We start from the raw sequence: 17,111 nt of genomic DNA, 5'->3' as shown, positions 1-17,111 counted from the left end.
CACTCAGAAAACAAAAAAGCAAAAAACTAAGAATAAAAAGGAGAAACACCAGGAAGGAGCAATCCTTTTCCAGAACAGACAGATATGCAATAGATGTATATAGACATTAGCATTAGCTAATGCACATGAACATAATTTATAGGTGTGCACGAGGGAGCTATGTCACATCTACTAAACCAAAATGTACAGAAGACATGAATGAAACTCAGAAAATATTTTCTATCAATGCCAAGACTAAATGTGGTTGCCAGTAATTTTTATGTCATTTTTTTCAAAATCCCAGCTCAACAATCAATTTCTCATTATTTTTAAATTAAAATAATAAATGATGATTTTGTGGTGCTCAGATCTACTATTTTAAGACTGTTAGCCCAAGATAAACGGCTTGATATCTCAACTTATAACTACAGTAGATGGAGATCTGCACGCCCCCCAGTTTGCAGAAGCAGCAGGGGTACAGGTGTAGGAAGCTAAGCAAGGATCAACAGTAAAACATTTTAGAAACCTGAAAAATTCAATATCACTTCAATACTTTGACCACTTTACCGCACTGTAGGACAGCCTTGTCTGACAGAAAACTGCTTTTATAGATGTCAAACATAATCTCTCCAAAGCCACCAGTCTCCTTTGGCAAAAACAGTAATTTAACGTCACAAAACACAGGAATTGGTGGTCTACCTCTGCCTTGATCTGTTTGTTTGTTTGTGTTATTGTGGGACATCTGTGTTTTAAATGGTTAGTTTGAATTCACTTAAGTCACACAATAACACACACTAACTAACTGATCTAGGCAGCGGTAGCCCAGCAGCTCCTGTGTTCTGTGAGGTAAAATTAATGTTTTTGCCAGTGGAGTCTGGTTGGTTAGGAGAGAGCGATATTTGGCTTGTGTATCTGTAGTTTCCTGTCAGAAAAGGCTGCCTGACAGCAAGGTAAAGTGGTGAAAATATTCTAAATATAGCATAAAATTAAATTGATATTTAATTTTTGGGTGGGTAATATACATTTTGTTGCTGCCTCTGTCCACAGCAGTACATTGCTTGGCTTCCTCCACCAGTTCTGCTGCTGCTTCTCCAAACCTCCACCTACTGTGGTTAAACTAAGTTGAATTTCTTCAGATTAATTTACACTTACTTAATTATCAAGACAGTGAGCGTATAAAACAAATTATTACACAGCTTTGTTAAAAACTCGATTCTGATTATTTCTTTATAGCGCACCGTTGCTATGTATAACAGACTGTTGCTATGGATACAATTCTGACTCTTGCGGAGCAATAAAATAAATCAACTTTTTTTTTGGTAAGTCACTGTGTAATATGTGGAATAATTTACAGTGAGCAGGTCATTATGTTGAAATAAACCTCTTCAGGATGATTCAAGACACTGTCGGGGTTTATTTCACCATAATGACCTGCTCACCGAACATTATCTCTTACATATTAACACATAATTTGTAAGCAGTAACCACACCACTCTACTCTTTTCCATACATTTCAAGCCTTTGGAGACATGCAAAAATGTATTTGTGTATGTTAAGAAAAGCATGTCTTGCCTTATTTCACCAGCCACAGACAGACCTTTACCAGTGTTTGGCTTATGAAAGATAATGGTTAATTTCCCACCCAGTCTGAACAGTTACTTCCTCTCAGTAAGATGTGAAATCTTTAAAAACACAATTATGGTGACCTTGAGGGTAAACAAAGTTTAATCCCACTTTCACTTCTTGTATCGGAAAATGGAGAATAAGGTGCCTTCAGACGGAGGGATGGTCCAAAATAAAAGGATATTAAGAAATAATGTTCAAGAAAGACGACCTTGGAATATGAAGACAATTCAGCAGTAAAATAGTAATATATTGATTGATTGTATCCATTCAGAATAACAAATATCAAGCCATCTACTGCATTTTTAAAAATCTGGTTGAAGGACTAAGCCCTTCGTCTCCCTCACCATCCAACAAAGACACAAAGGAACCTGAAAACTGGACCTAATTTTCATCTTGAAGGACTTGATAACATCTCACAGGACTGGAGTGCAGAAAATGTTTCATTGTCACGCAGCACTAAGCAGAATATTCTTGAACAAACTCATTTTTACACATTATTTTTGCACTTTGAGTTAAACCTACCATACCAGTATTAAAGTGTATTTTCTCTTTCACTCCATTTGATCGAGCTCACTGGATGTCAGGGCAGGAAGCCCATGATGGCTGGTAGAAAGTTCCTCGACCATTCGAACTATTTTACCAGCCATTTGTACTTTTTGACTAGAAACAAACCTCTCAGTGCTGGTTGCTTTCCTGTCAAAGTGGCTGCTTTAGTCAGCCTCATATAAATATTTACCAGCGTTTAACTGGTGGATGATGGGAAATTCCTCTGATGTTCTGAATGCAAACATTAATGACACATTTTTAGTTTCCCTGTGATTACGTGAATGCGCCGACTGTAGATATTAACTGTACAGTGTGTTCTATTTTCAGTGGGGCCAACAGCATCGATCTGTAACTACGGTTCAGAATTGCTTGAATTAACAAAATGTATGCTCTAAAAACCAAAAGTTCTTCAGGCTATTTGAGCAACTTAGGGTTCCTCAGTAAACAAAAAAACAAACAATAAAAATCCCTTAACTGTTTTTTGTAGAAGCCTTTTGTGTTCGAGGTTTGTGGAAACACCGTCACGGATTATAATCGAGTGATGGAGTTCCTCAGGGAACCATCATGGGTCCCCTGTTGTTTTCAATCTGAAGAACCCCTTTGACTTTTTAGAGTGTGCTACTGATATTATTATCAATATTGTTGTGTGACAAGCTTCTACTAACATAACGTACTCCTTGGGCTGTTTTGTATTTTTAGCATTTTTAATTTTGGTATGTGCTTACGAGTGTGAGATGATTTTTCTTTTTCTTTTCTGATTTGGGCATCTTATGGAATTACTAAAACCTTTTTCATTTTTAATATGTTTACAACAAAACCAAGAATTTTCTGTGACTAACATACAACTAATATGTTCTAATATTTTTAATACAGACTGTGATAATTGCTTTCATTCATCCGCATGCTTGCGCAAACAAACACCCGTGCACACCTGTGAATCATCACGAAGCCTCTCACCAACCTTTTGATGGAAACAAGCAACACTTCTGCTACTAAACAACCTTTTAAAACCATACAAGTAAAAAATACATCCTGAGCTGCTAGGAATTCTGGACCGTTGGGTCCCCATCATGTATATCCAATTACCTACACTTTGTCCTTTTTGCAGGAGCCATACAGTAACATCATGTCTAATCCAGACCAAAACAGTTAATGAAAAAAAACAAAACAAAATAAAGTTTTCGAGGAGCACTGGATCAAACCTACCTCGTAAGGGATTACACAACATTTCACCCTGTTCCACTGCGTGCCCGAGCTGAATCAAGCACATCCTCACTAAAGTTCCCATTTTAAAGCTCCATGCCCCATGCTTTTGCATGTTGTAGCCTAGCAACTACAAATCGTATGTACTTTACATTACAGCCAACCCATCTTACAAGTCATCCCACAGATTTTAGATTTGTTTCCCTCCTACGAGCAGGCTTTGGCTTCAGTGTCAATCTCTGTAGAGACTTGACACGTGCTGCAGATAGATAATCCATCACTGTCAACATTTATTAGGGGCCCAAGCACCAGCAATGTTGGAGCTGTATTGCTTTTGCTGGATTTTATTATTATCATTATTATTACTTGTCCAACGCTGGAGCAGATCCTCATACTGTTTCACTGCAGGAGGATGTCTGAAGCTGCCAAAATGGGCAAACAAATACATATTCAGCCATGATCTCGGCCTTGAGTTGTTCACGCTTTGGTTCCACGTTCCTTTGTAAGCACGGACCCCAGTATACACACTTGGAGGTCTAGCTTACCATTATTTTTAAGCAGCATTTTTAAGAAAATTTGCAAAGTGGAAAGTAAGGAATGTTTTGAAAACTGTGTAAATGCACACACAGCAAAAACTCTCACGTATTCTTATTTTATTTATTCTCATCAATGCTATACTTGCAGCCAGCTGTCTGCTCTCAAATGTAATTGTTAGTGGTGATTTTCCTTTGATGGGTTAGTTATCTGCTGCAGGATGCAAGTCGATTTTCATTGAAATAAACTAAAATCAGTGGAAGGTAGGAAATCAATCTAAACTGTATTGCATGGTTTGCAGAAGTAATGTACAGTATATGCAGTTCAAGAACATGCAAAAAGCCAGGTATGGTCCTTTAAATGCTCTCTTTAAATATGTTTTTTTTTTTCTGCCCGGGTCTGCTCTCCACTATCAGTTTGCATGTGATATTTATTACAGTATCTGCACTGAATGAAACTGTATTATAAACATGAATGTACATAACCATCGTTATATGAAAAATAACAATGCGAGTACTCACTTTGCTCCGCAGCGGGCAGTTTGTCTCTGGCTGAGTTTACACCAGGAATGGAAGATCTGGTTTTTAACTCCAGTAGAAACAGATCTGGTCTGACTGCTGCTGGCTAAACAGGGAACATTTTAAAAAATTAAAGCACATCAGATCTGGTTCAAGTCAAGTTAAAAATGTTGGATTCTTCTGTTCCTGTGTAACGGCAGTCTGTGTTGTGTGTATCTATACAAGGGCGATGGACCGGGGGTCTGAGTTGTACGTAACAACACAATGGACCGCTTTATGGAGAAAAAAAAAATATTGTTTATAATGTAGAGCAAAGAGAGACTGCAATAGTCCTTGTAAAATTGTATGAGTACAGTGTCAAATATGTGTCAACAGAGACGACATTATTTTAAAAAATTATGTATGGAAAATTTTAGCTGTGTATATAAATATATATTACTTGTACTTTGTTTTTGAAATTGCAGAGATATGGAAAAAGTGGAAATATTTATTGCTCTAAAGATATAAAAAAAATCTGTTCATGTTGATGGAAAGTCGTGTCCTGTTTTGTTTGAGTGATTGCACACACACACACACACACACACACACACACACACACACACACTGCAGTACTGCACCTTAAAGGGATAGTTCACCCAAAATTGAAAATTCAGTCATTATCGACTCACACTGATGGCAGTTGAAGGTTTTGTAGAATAATTTAAGTGAGTAGTGACTAGTTATCAAATGTAAAAGCCCAAGTCTCCTGAAGCCCCAACATGCCAAGTTGACTTGCATGTGTACACAGCTGAACCACACACACCCAGTTCAGACGGTGTGTACGCACATGTGAATGTGGCCCCAAGTTAAGAATCTACAGTGAAGATTCAGGCTAAAAACATGGTGGAAATTTCAAGTCAGCTTGGCGTGTCGGGGCTTTAGGAGACTTGGATTATGCCAGTCAAGCAGTATGGAGGTATTGTATGTTTTTTTTCTTGATTGTTTTTTTATGTTGTCCCCATTTCTGTTCAGACCCTTGACATACAACCTCTAATTTCAAAAAAGTCTGTGTTTTGCATAAAATGTAAATAAAAACAGAATACAATGATTTGCAAAACTTTTCAACCTACATTTAACCGAATACAGAACAAAGACAAGATTTTTAATGTTCAAACTGTTAAACTTAATTGTTTTGTTTTGTAAATATACACTCGTTCTTAATTTGATGCCTGCAACATGTTCTAAAAAAAGTTGTGACAGGAGCAACGAAAGACTGTGAAGGTTGTGTTATGCTCAAAAAACATCTGTTTGGAACATTCCTCAGGTAGACAGGTGACAGTATCATGATTGGGTATTAAAGGGGGTGTCCTCTTAACACAAAACCAAGAGTACCTGCCTGCAGGGAAGATGGCGCCGCCATAGCTCTACTCCGTTCCGGAAGTCCAAACCGGAAGTTGATCTTTTTTTTTTTAAAGAAAATTTTATTTAACGTATATAAAACGAGACAAGGATTGTTCATACAACAATTCAATGTAAAAGCTCTACTCCATACCGGAAGTCTGTCTTTTTTTTTTTTTTTTTTTTTTTTTTTTTTTAAACAACTTTATTTAATGTATATAAAACAAGACAAGGATTGTTCACACATCATTCACGCTAGAACTGAACAATAATCACCTTCACATTAGCATGGTTAATGTAATTGTTATTTATGTTGAGTGTTAAAAAGGAGGCCAGCACTGTAAATCATTAGTGGTAATACAGTGTAAAGACTATTGCCCAGATATTATGCAGGATCTTGTGTGCAGGAAGCTGGTATGCTCTCCCTGCCTTTCCTGTATATGGCCCAGCCTGCCCACCAGAAGATTCCTTCATTAAACACAGGACACACTCCCCACACATTCTTTGCTCAAAAGCATAGGAGAAAAGCTTAGCTAAACGATTTCAATCCTGCTGGTCGTTTCCTCACCCAGTAGGGATCTTCCAGGATGAGAGAGGGGCATCATGAGCAACACAGTGGCACCAGACAAGTGTGACTGCAACAGAACAGGGAGTTCCTGGGTCTGGAGATGTGTTCATTTCCAGGTTTAACTATTAAATGAATGCAATAATTAGATTTTCCTATTGTCAGATTGTCAGTATTCTATTAATTCTATTAATAATTAATAATTAATTTCTGGAATACAGTTAAACATATATATAACAAGGCAGTGGTCACACACAGCAAGTACACAATGACACTGATATTATTAACAAATCCTAAAATGATGAAAATAAAATAAAACATCCAATTAAAAACTATTTTATAGTATAAAGGGAATAAATTGAGCACTGTAAACTTTTTTGAATTTTCGTTTTTTTTCTTATTGATCGAGCATTTATTTGATTCATTTTCATACAATGTTCTACAAAAATACATTTTATTTTGCAGTATTTTATTTATATCTATCACGTGATCGTTGTTTCCGCCTGAACAGGAAGTGCTTGTACTTCGTTTTTTTAAACACCGGAACGTGTTTGTTGCGTTGCTAATTCGTAAAGTTTATAAATGTGGTAAGTTACGTTACATATTTAAACATATATTTTCTGTTATTCTCGGCAGCTGGCATCTCATCAAAGTCTATGAAAGAAACCGGACTGTCGGTTCGTAGAAACGGTCGTTCTACGGTGAAAGAGTGAGAGAGTGAGTTAGGCTAATTAGCCGAGTTAGCAGCCGGCTAGCATGTTTAGCCAACTTTCTATTGGGGGAAACGAGCTAATGCTAACATTAGCTGGTTGTTTGAACAGCTGTCTGTAGTAGGTTAGCTTAGCTACAGTTAATTTCAGTAAAAGTAACGGCTGGAGCGGCAGCTGTGTCTGGTTGTTGTGTTTCGTTAGCTGTTAGCCGCTCTTCAGGCCGTTTTTAACAGGTCAGTTCATTTATTGTTAGAAGTTAATGTGTTACTGAGTCGAGGCTGGGCAGAGTTATCAGTCTATACATCTGTTTAATTATGTAACGTCGTGTAGTTACAGTGTAACTTGCATGGAAGGTTTTATCTGTAGAGCTCCTTTAATCTACAGGGAAAATAAAATGTTTAATGAAAATCAGAAGAAGAAATTGTTTCTTTGCATTAGGTTGTGTTGTCCTGGTGTTAGTGGCGTGTGATTACAGCAGTGGTTCTTCCATCTTTTCCTGCTCTATCCGAGCCTGATTAACCTTAACAGGTGTGGTCACCTGCTCCTCACTGGCTGAACACACCTGATAGAGCTCATTAGACTTGGGCAGACCAGAGACAGGTGTGGAATATACAGTGCTGGGGCAGCTAGTATCTGTAATGTGCAGTCATGACCTTGTTGTTGCACAGTGTACATTCAAATACTGTCGTTCTACTTTTAGACTAGACGATATGGGATTTTTCAAAAGCTGATGCCAATATTTATCCAAAAGAGCAGGGCTAGGCAATATATCAATATTATATTGTATTGTTATATGAGACTAGATAGATAAAATTCTGGATATCATTATATTGTAATTAGATATAAATGTTGTCTTTTCCTGGTGTTTAAGTCTGTATTGCAGTAAAGTGATGTAATTTTCTGAACATATCAGGCTGTTGTAGCTGTTCTATTATCTGCCTTTACCCACTTTGTCATTATATCCACATTACTGATGATTATTATCAAAAGTCTAATTGTGTTTATATTTTGTGAACGCACCAATAATTATGCGCACAGTTCTGTTGCAGTATCAGTATTGAAGTATTTGATCAAAATATTGTGGTATTTGAGTTTGTCTACATCACCTAGCGATAATACAACAAGGTTATTGTATCACCATAGCGGCTTCTGATCTTTGGAGTACACAATATGTTGTCAGTCACAACCTGTACAATAATTATCAGTATTGATCCCTATTAAACTTCACTGTAGTGATGGGTTTTTCAGCTATATCGTCCAGGCTTATAAGAGAGCAGGGTGGCCAATGGACAACAGATAATGCTGTTATCAAAAGTAACAAAAGTCGTGTTTAATTCCATTGTTTCATGAACATTCATTCTAATGTATGAAGGGCAGGGTATCGTTCAAAAGTTTTCAATAACACTGGCAATTCCATGGCTTTGATACCGATTCCTGGACAAAACTTTTTTCAGTACCAATTTTATAAAATCCATTTTAACAAAGAGAAAATTGCATTACACATTACAAATTAATTATGTACTATAAAGAAGAAGTTGTTCAAAGATCTGAGAGCAACTGGAGAAACTGAGCACTGTATTCAACCTGGATATCTGTACAGTATTGGACTATATAAAGAATATAAATAATAAAAAGTTAGGTACCCAGCCCTAAATATACATGGTTAACTTAGCCAGCTATATATATGTGTGTGTGTGTGTGTGTGTGTGTGTGTGTGTGTGTTAGGTTATGCTGTAGATTTCAGAACATGGCTGGCATTTTAGGGAGAGCGAGGTACAGTATGTCAGAAGCAACATCAATAAACAATATTCTTCTGTACATCATAACATAAGAGTTTTAGATTAGATTTGCTGACATTTAGGGTGGAAAAATGTATTTATTTAGAAAAGATGATGGTGACTGAGGACATTTAGGCCAGTGTTTACAGTAGGATGTATGAGAATGACAGCACAGGGCTCGAAACAAAGTTTTTTACCTCCTCCTCAAAACTCACGAGAACGAAGGCATTGTCCAGAGTCAGTTATCTCAAAATGACAGATAATGTGCCCGATTGATCGGCTGACTGATTATCACCACGCTATTCTCATCTTTTACTTTACTCTGTTTTAGTTATTGTATATAATTTGGCTTTTTAAAATGTATTTTGGTTCTTACCAACCTCATTTTTATGTGATGTCTGTTACCCGGCTGCTGTAACACTGAAGACATTTGCAATCTTTAACAACATTTACATTTATTATGAAGGTACTGAAGACTTTTTTGGCCAAACAGATACAAATATATGAAATATAAAAAATAAAATAAATATAAAATGGATATAACTACTAATTTGGAAAAAGATCTCACCTTCTAGGTTTTTTAATGGCTGCCAGCAGTGACTGTGGGAACAAAGCTGCTGAACAATTTAAATCATTTGATACAGAAGAGAAAATGTAAAAATCACTAATCTTCAGCATCCTGTGATGATCTAAAGGCTGTGTTAAAAGATTTTCTATCCTGCCAAAATAACTGCAGTTTGTACATTTTATGGCACTTAAATATGGTGTAAGAATAACAGGGTTTGTTTCCTCTTTCAGATCGTCTCCCTGTCTGTTTCTGTCTGTGTTGGCTGGTTGATCAGAGAGCGATGGCCAGTCCAGAGCTCCTGCTGGACTCCAGTATTCGGATGTGGGTGGTCCTGCCCATCGTCTTCATCACCTTCTTCGTCGGGATCATCCGTCACTATGTAACCCAGCTGCTCCACAGCGACAAAAAGGTCGACCTGGAGCAGGTTTCTGACAGGTGAGATGTCACTTTGACCCACAACATATTCAGTTATTTATGTCAACATTTTGTAGTGGCGATGCAGAACGTGATGCTGTTTTCTCCTGCAAGCTCGCCTCTGTGTTTGTTGAACTTCCTGTGTGAACGCAGCGTGTGTTTGTGATTGGCTGGTAGGTAGACTGGACTTTGCTGTCATTAATCTGAGGTTATGTTGTTGTTTCTGTTTAGCCAGGTGCTCCTGCGCAGCCGCATCCTCAGAGAAAATGGAAAGTACATCCCCAGACAGGTGTGTTCACACACTCAGTGAGACTCACAGATTGGGTATTCAAAATAATTTTTCTATAGAATTAACCACTGTTATGTTTTTTTTTCCATACCTTGCTGACATTTCACTATTTTCCTGACTTTGATATTTCAGTATATTAAAGGCTGGGTGATAGAGGTCATTGTAACATATCTGACATTGTTTACCTCACACTGTTTTATGTCTAATATGCATTTAGCCTTCTTAAACAAGTCTTTTGACATTTGAGAACGTCATTTTCGGCTTTGGGAAATACCGACTGATATTTTTCGCAATTTTCTGACATTTTAAAATAAGCAACTATTGACCAATTTCTCAAGAAAATAATTCACCTATTAATAAACTCTGAAAATAACAATTAGTTGCAGCCTGAGTTCACACATCGGCTGATGTTGTGTTGCATCCATGTAATTTAAAAATGCATGATTTTTTATAGAATTTAAAATATATGCTTGCGTTTACTTTCTTCGCGTCTCCGCTTCTTGGATGACGTGGATTCACTGTCCGCTGCTTTTTGTTCTTGTACAGTGTATGTATGATCCTCCATTTGTCAAAACTGTGCCAGTCAAGGTTCACAACGCTAAATGATCTGCCAGCAATCACTCGCGTCTATCCTCCCCGTCTACTTCCGTGTTTACGCTGCGGCGTCTACGTAAGGTCGCCATGGGCTTCCCAAGACTCACTGTTAGTGCAGTTTGTCCGCTCTGCGCTGCCATAGACGGCATATAGACATATAGATTATGAGTTTACGTTGATTGATAATAATAAATAACATATTTATATATAATATATCTCATTTATGTACATAAATTCCTGTAATTATTACACACTGGTCCTTTAAGTAGGTGCTAAAAATATGTAACACAAGACTTTTAACTGATAAAGGGCTGGTTGTGTAGAGGTGTTTGTGTGTGTGTGCGTGTGTGTGTGTAACTGAGCTTTGAGCTGTTGTGTGTAAACATGTTTTCACTGTTTTAGTCCTTCGCCATGAGGAAACATTACTTCAACAACGCAGAGACCGGCTTCTTCAAGAAGGTCAAGAGGAAGGTCGTCCCCAAGAACCCCATGACAGGTGTGTGTGTGTGTGTGTGTGTGTGTGTGTGTGTCTGCGAATGCGTGTGTGTTTGTGTGTGTTAGAAAGACAGTAAACGGGGGTTATCTTGATATGTCCAGTAGGGATGGGCCATGATTTCCAAATTTTCAAACCATCATTAAATTATAAAGTCAAGTAGTTTATGTAGCTATTGTCTTGTCTTAAAAGTATATTTTCCTTTGTTTTTACTGGTGCTGGATGGTAAAAACGTGTGTCACGCTCAGTTTGGCTCTTTTCTCCACAAGTAGAGCATTTGTCACAGTGCTGTGGCTGTGAGGTGGATTAGAAGCTCAGGTAGTGGTTAGATGGTCGTGTCTTGGGTATGCAGAAGAAGAGTTCATGCTAATGAACACGAGGAGATGGAGAGAAATGAATTATCCTGATTAATCTATAATCAGAGGACATGTGTTGCTTTGATTACTGTTGGTCTTTAAGAGGTGATAAATTGTGTGTTAATGTAGTTTGTGTCAGTGTTTCTCGTTAGTATTGCTGAGTCTAACGGTGTGTGTGTGTAGATGTCAGATGTCATAATAATGAAAATAGTAACTGAATTTATGTAGCAACAGAAAACAAAACCGAGTTTACAAAGTGCGTTGGTAGACAAAGCACAAGCAGGATACACAGTAAACAATATAACAGAAGCTTAAACAAAAACTGAACACAATCCAGAAAGACAAAAAACAAAATAGAAAAAGACAGAACAATAAAAGAGATTAAAAACAACATAAACAAGAAAACCTGTGTTAAGATAAATAAACAGAAATAAAAGGAATGAGAAGAAAAAGATTGAAAAGATGATGTTATATGTCAATGGGTGTCTAAATAAACAAGCAAACATTAAACTGTGTGTGTGTTTGTGTGTGTTTCAGACACCAGCATGTTGACCGACATGATGAAGGGAAATCTGACCAACGTCCTGCCCATGATTTTGATCGGTGGATGGATCAACTGGGCGTTCTCTGGATTCGTCATCAGTGAGTTCTGCAGTCATTCGCACCGTCACACAGTCAAGTTTCTCGCCAGCAGCAAGATAAACAGCCGTTCTGAGGGACGTGCTGGATTCTTCCCCAAACTCATTATCACTGCAGCTTCATTTCCGCTGCGTGGTACGGCTCGGCTCCACTCACTTTTGGTACCAGGTCCTTTTCTGGAGTTTGTGTTCCACTGCAGATTGTACACTCCTCAGTGTAGGCAGGATTCTCAGCTGATCGTCATAGCAACAGTGTGTGAAAATGCTGCTGCGGGAACGATGAGGGCACAGCAAGGAGACAGACCGTTTCAGAAAAGGCAACAAGACAAAAGATAGTTTGAGAAATCCCACATCAGAGCACAGGTGACTCTGATTCTCTCTGACCAATCAGTGGTCTGCAGTGTTTTCTCTCTCCACCTTAACTGTCTGCTCAACCCGCCTAGAACCTCGACAGAGAACTGCCCGACCGGGCAAATGGTAAAGAAGAATTAAACTATTTTTATCATCGATTTATTGTTAAGAAATGGCAGAAAATGCTGTTTTCAGTCTCTCTAAATATCTTTGAGTTTTGGACTGACAAAACGAGACATTTAAAGACATCACAGTGGACTTTGAAAAACTATGATGGATATTTTTCACTATTTCTCGAACATATTATAAGTGCTATTGTCTGAGTAAACATGACAGTTAACTTTAGTCTTTGTTATTTAATAACCACTAATAAAACAGTTTGTACAGCGGCAAGAAAAAATTGACTTTGGGTGAGTAGATTTCTGATGATGATTGACAATGGAAAACTAAAAAGGGTCAGTTCTGAGGGATTCATGTCGAGCCGTTCTATGCAGTAGAAATGAAATAAATTCACAGGGATTGAATAAAACAATCGTCTCATGATCACGGCCTCATTCTGCTCAGCTCACATGAATCAGTTGTGATTATTTATGAGTTCTTGTTGTCGTCCTGCAGCCAAGGTGCCGTTCCCTCTGACTCTGAGGTTCAAGCCGATGTTACAGAGAGGCATCGACCTGCTGTCACTGGACGCCTCCTGGTACGTATCGACACTGAAAACCACCAGGCAGTGAACACAACACAAACAGCAGTCTGTTATAATACAAACATTCACAAACAAGATCATAAGACTCTGTTATTTTAGATCAAGGAAAAATGTTCAATACACTCATAATCTATTCACACTCATCTCTTCATATGGAACAGGGCATATTTGTTGAATGAAATACTGATTTAATATCAACAAGAAAGAAAAAGTTCTGTTTTGTCATTGATAGAGACCTAAAATATAAAATAATTTAATTTAAATTTTCTCGATACAATAAATATTATAAAACAGTAGGGGTGTCACAGTTTAAAACAAAAAGTTGAATCAAATCGTGGATTTGATGAATTGTGACACGTCTGTTTAATAGTCTGTAATAAAATCCTGCTTCAGTGTGAATGAGCAGACAGACGTCACATTAGTGGCTCTGCATCATTGTTGAGAAATTAAGTTTTGGAAAAAAAAACATTTTAAAGTGAAAAACTGCTGCAATTAAAAAAAATGATCTGAAATGAACTTGTGTCATAATAATGAGTTGAGTTTAGACAACTGGATTATTTCACACTTTGATCCACTTATGTTTTGTTTATTCATTCATGAGAATTTCCTCCATAATCTCCTGTGTGTTTAATGTTGCGTCTCCACGTGTGCAGGGTGAGTTCTGCGTCCTGGTACTTCCTGAATGTGTTTGGACTGAGGAGCATGTACAGCCTCATACTGGGACAGGACAACGGTGAGTCTCTGTGTCCCACTGAGTGGTTTTGATCTTTGACTTCTCACTGGCTGTGTTCGAAACCGCATACTAACTACTATATACTTCCATACCCATACTATCCATACTCCATACTGCATACCCAATCCATCAGACAGTATGCAAAGCGTTTACACTACAGCGTACTGCATGATAACCCACAATGCATTACGCTCCTACCCGAGCCGAAATCGACAGGCTGAAGCTGATTTCACTTTAGCTCTAAACTCTTTAAATATATCACTTTATCGAGATTTTTTTTTAAATCAGGCGAGAAAGTGGCCGTTTAGATCACGAGTGTGCCGTTTATTTGTCCAAATACCAACCGTTTACAATTTCGTTCGGACGAATTCGGCGAAATTTAAATTAGCCGCAGTGACCAACACACTTCCGGTTATATTCACAAAATAAAACACCCCTTTCCCTTTCTCATACCAAAAGACCATGGTGATAAATAGTGCTTTTACTTTGAAAACAAGAAGCGAACCAACCCGCAATACATCCTGCTTGACACCGCCGTTTGGACTGATCTCGTCCCGTTAACGGAATTTGAGCAGTCATGATGCCTTACCGGCGGAGAGTCTTGTCGGCTATGAGACGAAGATCGGTCTTGTTGTCAGATGCAAGTTGTATTTATTTTTTAAACTTTCTTAATAAATGTAAATCCAATGAGAAATCGCTAACAACATACCTCCAAGCATAAAAATTGGAGGGAAAAACTGATAAAAACGCTTTTTTTCCCCTGTCCTGTTCGCGGTGACGTCACGTCGCGTTGCGTCCTGGGTAATTTGAGTGTGAGTAGTAAGCTGATGATGGATACTCAACATTTCTGGCGAATGCAGTATGCATCCGGGAACTTCTCGCATACTCAATAATCGCATACTGCCAGTGTAGACATACTGCATACTCAAAAAGTTAGTATGAGTAGTAGGTAAGTATGCGGTTTCGAACACAGCCACTGTCTTTTTTTTTTTTTTTTTTTTGACATTTTTGGATAAGTAGAAAATACAGAATTGCACAGTGGAACCACTGGACTGCATTCATGAACCGTTCATTACACACAGATCTGATCCTTTTCCTGTAACATCTTCAGCTCTCAACTCAAAAAGTGTCAAAAATATTTAAGAGTCTAAAGAGTCTGACGAAACCTTTCATGCTTACAAATCAGTTGTTTTACATCACAACAAGACCGACATGAATGTTGGTCTGTTTGATTTAACAAATTAAAACTGGTGTTGTTAAAAACCCCCAGCTGCTGACCAGTCACGGATCATGCAGGACCAGATGACGGGTGCTGCCATGGCGATGCCCCCTGACCCCAACAAGGCTTTTAAGGTGAGACATCAACAAAGTCATTAGTGTTTCCATCCAAATTTTATCCAAATTCTGAGTAAATCGGCAAAACAGAATGTGAATGAACGCTTTTTTCCTCTCAGCTACCTAACTTATGCAGTTAGTAGGAGTTTGTTCATTGAGATTAGCAGTAGGTGGCGCCAGTTCTTTAATCAGGAAACCGTAATACCATCACAGAAGAAGAGACGGCAACAATATGGCATAAATAAAAGAGCGCTAGTCAATCCTCAAGTGGTGAAAAACAATTTAGGATGGAAATCAGACCTTTCTGTTAGTTTCATGTTTACTGATGAGCGTTAGAGTTTTCTCATGAGTCCAATGGAAACACACCTAATGTCAGTCAAAACATATTAGGGCCATTCCACCACTCCAAGGACATTAAATGCATAAATATCCATTAAAACTAACAGTATATACCATTATATTATTAAGTAAAACGCTCTGTAATTTAGTTCTAGTTGCAGTTTGAAGATACACACATCAGACCAAAAACTACCTAGAATACTGAAAAATAGGATGTCCATTCTTAAACACTCCACTTCACCATGAAACATAATGATTCTCCTTCAGTTTTTTTATATGATGACAGATTTGACTGAGAATATCAATCTCAGTTCTGTTGCTTAAATAATTTTTTTGCTGTTGTTTTTAAACACATTTTTTGCTGTAAACTACATGAAGGTGCTGTGTCTTCTCACGCTGCCAGTTTTGATGCCACTGCTGTACTTTATTCCCAGTCCTCTTACTTTCAGTCCTGTCACAAAAGAATGCAAAAATCTTCCATTTAGGACAACAAACATAAACAAACAAACAAACATAAATAAAATGGCCTGAGATTGACGTGTCTTTAGATACAAGATAAAGAATGAAGTTTAATTTTGAAAAATTATCACATGCAACAGATTGGCCACCATAAGAATTTGTTCTTGATGACTTGCCTGGTTGAATAAAGGTAAAATAAAATGAATAAAATAAAAGGCACAGATTTGGTGAAATGGCCCAAAAAATAAACGGGACGTTTCAGCAGAAACTGACTCTTTACTGATATGCTGATTTAATACTGGGACTCACACCTCCCCTGTTTGTTTGTTTGTGTCAGAGTGAGTGGGAGGCGTTGGAGATCGTGGAACATAAGTGGGCGCTGGAGAACGTGGAGGAGGAGCTGATGTCCAGAGATCTCAACTTTGGAACGTTCTTCAGCCAGGACCTCAAGTCCACCATGTTCTAGAGCAACGAAGAGCTCCCGCGAGCTCTCCGGAACATCTGTGGACGGTTCTAGAACTCTGTCTGTACAGAAAACACAGAACACATGCAGGTTCTATGATGGTTCTAAAGCTGTCTGGGCTACTGTAGAAACATGGAGGTGCAATATGGTGGCCTCGATGGAAGAGGACTTGTACCCTCTGTAGATATAAATAATTCTAAGTTAACGAAAACACGATTCTTATTACTCACTAATGAAAACATACTTTTGAATGTTAATATTTCAACCATATTCTGCTAATAAACCCCTCTAAATCTTACAGACTGGACCTTTAAGTAGGTCCACTTTCCAAACTCTTTTGGAGCTTTCCAGACAGTCTCTTGGCCTTCGTCTGGTTGGCTCAATTGTCATAAAGAAGACAGATTGTAAAAAAACAGATTGGAACTGGACATTTTAAATCCTCTTCGCTCTGTACTACGGTGCAGACGAGCTCTAGAAAAGCTCCCAGATGTTCCAGAGGCAGCGGTTTGTTTGATTAACCAGCAGATTCTGCACCAGACG

The 17,111-nt window shown here is 38.0% G+C and overlaps 1 protein-coding gene across 2 annotated transcripts; it reads left to right on the top strand.

Annotated features, from left to right (window-relative positions):
* The first annotated feature begins 6,848 nt into the window (after positions 1 to 6,848).
* LOC146324629 (ER membrane protein complex subunit 3) lies at positions 6,849 to 16,723 on the top strand. 2 transcript variants are annotated; one of them, XM_084720224.1, is made up of 9 exons: positions 6,849 to 6,935; positions 9,635 to 9,839; positions 10,050 to 10,107; positions 11,104 to 11,197; positions 12,088 to 12,192; positions 13,155 to 13,236; positions 13,896 to 13,975; positions 15,246 to 15,328; positions 16,446 to 16,723. In XM_084720224.1, exons 2-9 carry the CDS (start codon positions 9,685 to 9,687, stop codon positions 16,572 to 16,574), a joined length of 786 nt encoding a protein of 261 aa, XP_084576350.1. In that variant the 5' UTR covers positions 6,849 to 6,935; positions 9,635 to 9,684; the 3' UTR covers positions 16,575 to 16,723. The 2 variants fall into 2 exon arrangements, with proteins under 2 accessions (XP_084576350.1, XP_084576351.1); XM_084720225.1 differs by lacking the exon at positions 6,849 to 6,935 and adding an exon at positions 7,636 to 7,658.
* The last annotated feature ends 388 nt before the right edge of the window (positions 16,724 to 17,111 follow it).

Source organism: Lutjanus erythropterus, chromosome 6 (assembly GCF_056507025.1).
Source record: "Lutjanus erythropterus isolate fLutEry1 chromosome 6, fLutEry1.hap2, whole genome shotgun sequence".
In the NCBI taxonomy this organism is placed as follows: Eukaryota; Metazoa; Chordata; class Actinopteri; order Lutjaniformes; family Lutjanidae; genus Lutjanus; species Lutjanus erythropterus.
Note: the sequence above shows the minus strand (reverse complement) of the source record. Positions and strands in the feature narration are given on the sequence as shown.

Coding starts and splice junctions, on each gene's coding strand:
- LOC146324629 (XM_084720224.1), top strand. CDS start 9,685: ATGGCCAGTCCAGAGCTCCTGCTGGACTCCAGTATTCGGATGTGGGTG. Junction 11,198..12,087: donor CCCCAAGAACCCCATGACAG/GTGTGTGTGTGT, acceptor TGTGTGTTTCAG/ACACCAGCATGTTGACCGAC. Junction 13,976..15,245: donor CATACTGGGACAGGACAACG/GTGAGTCTCTGT, acceptor AAAAACCCCCAG/CTGCTGACCAGTCACGGATC.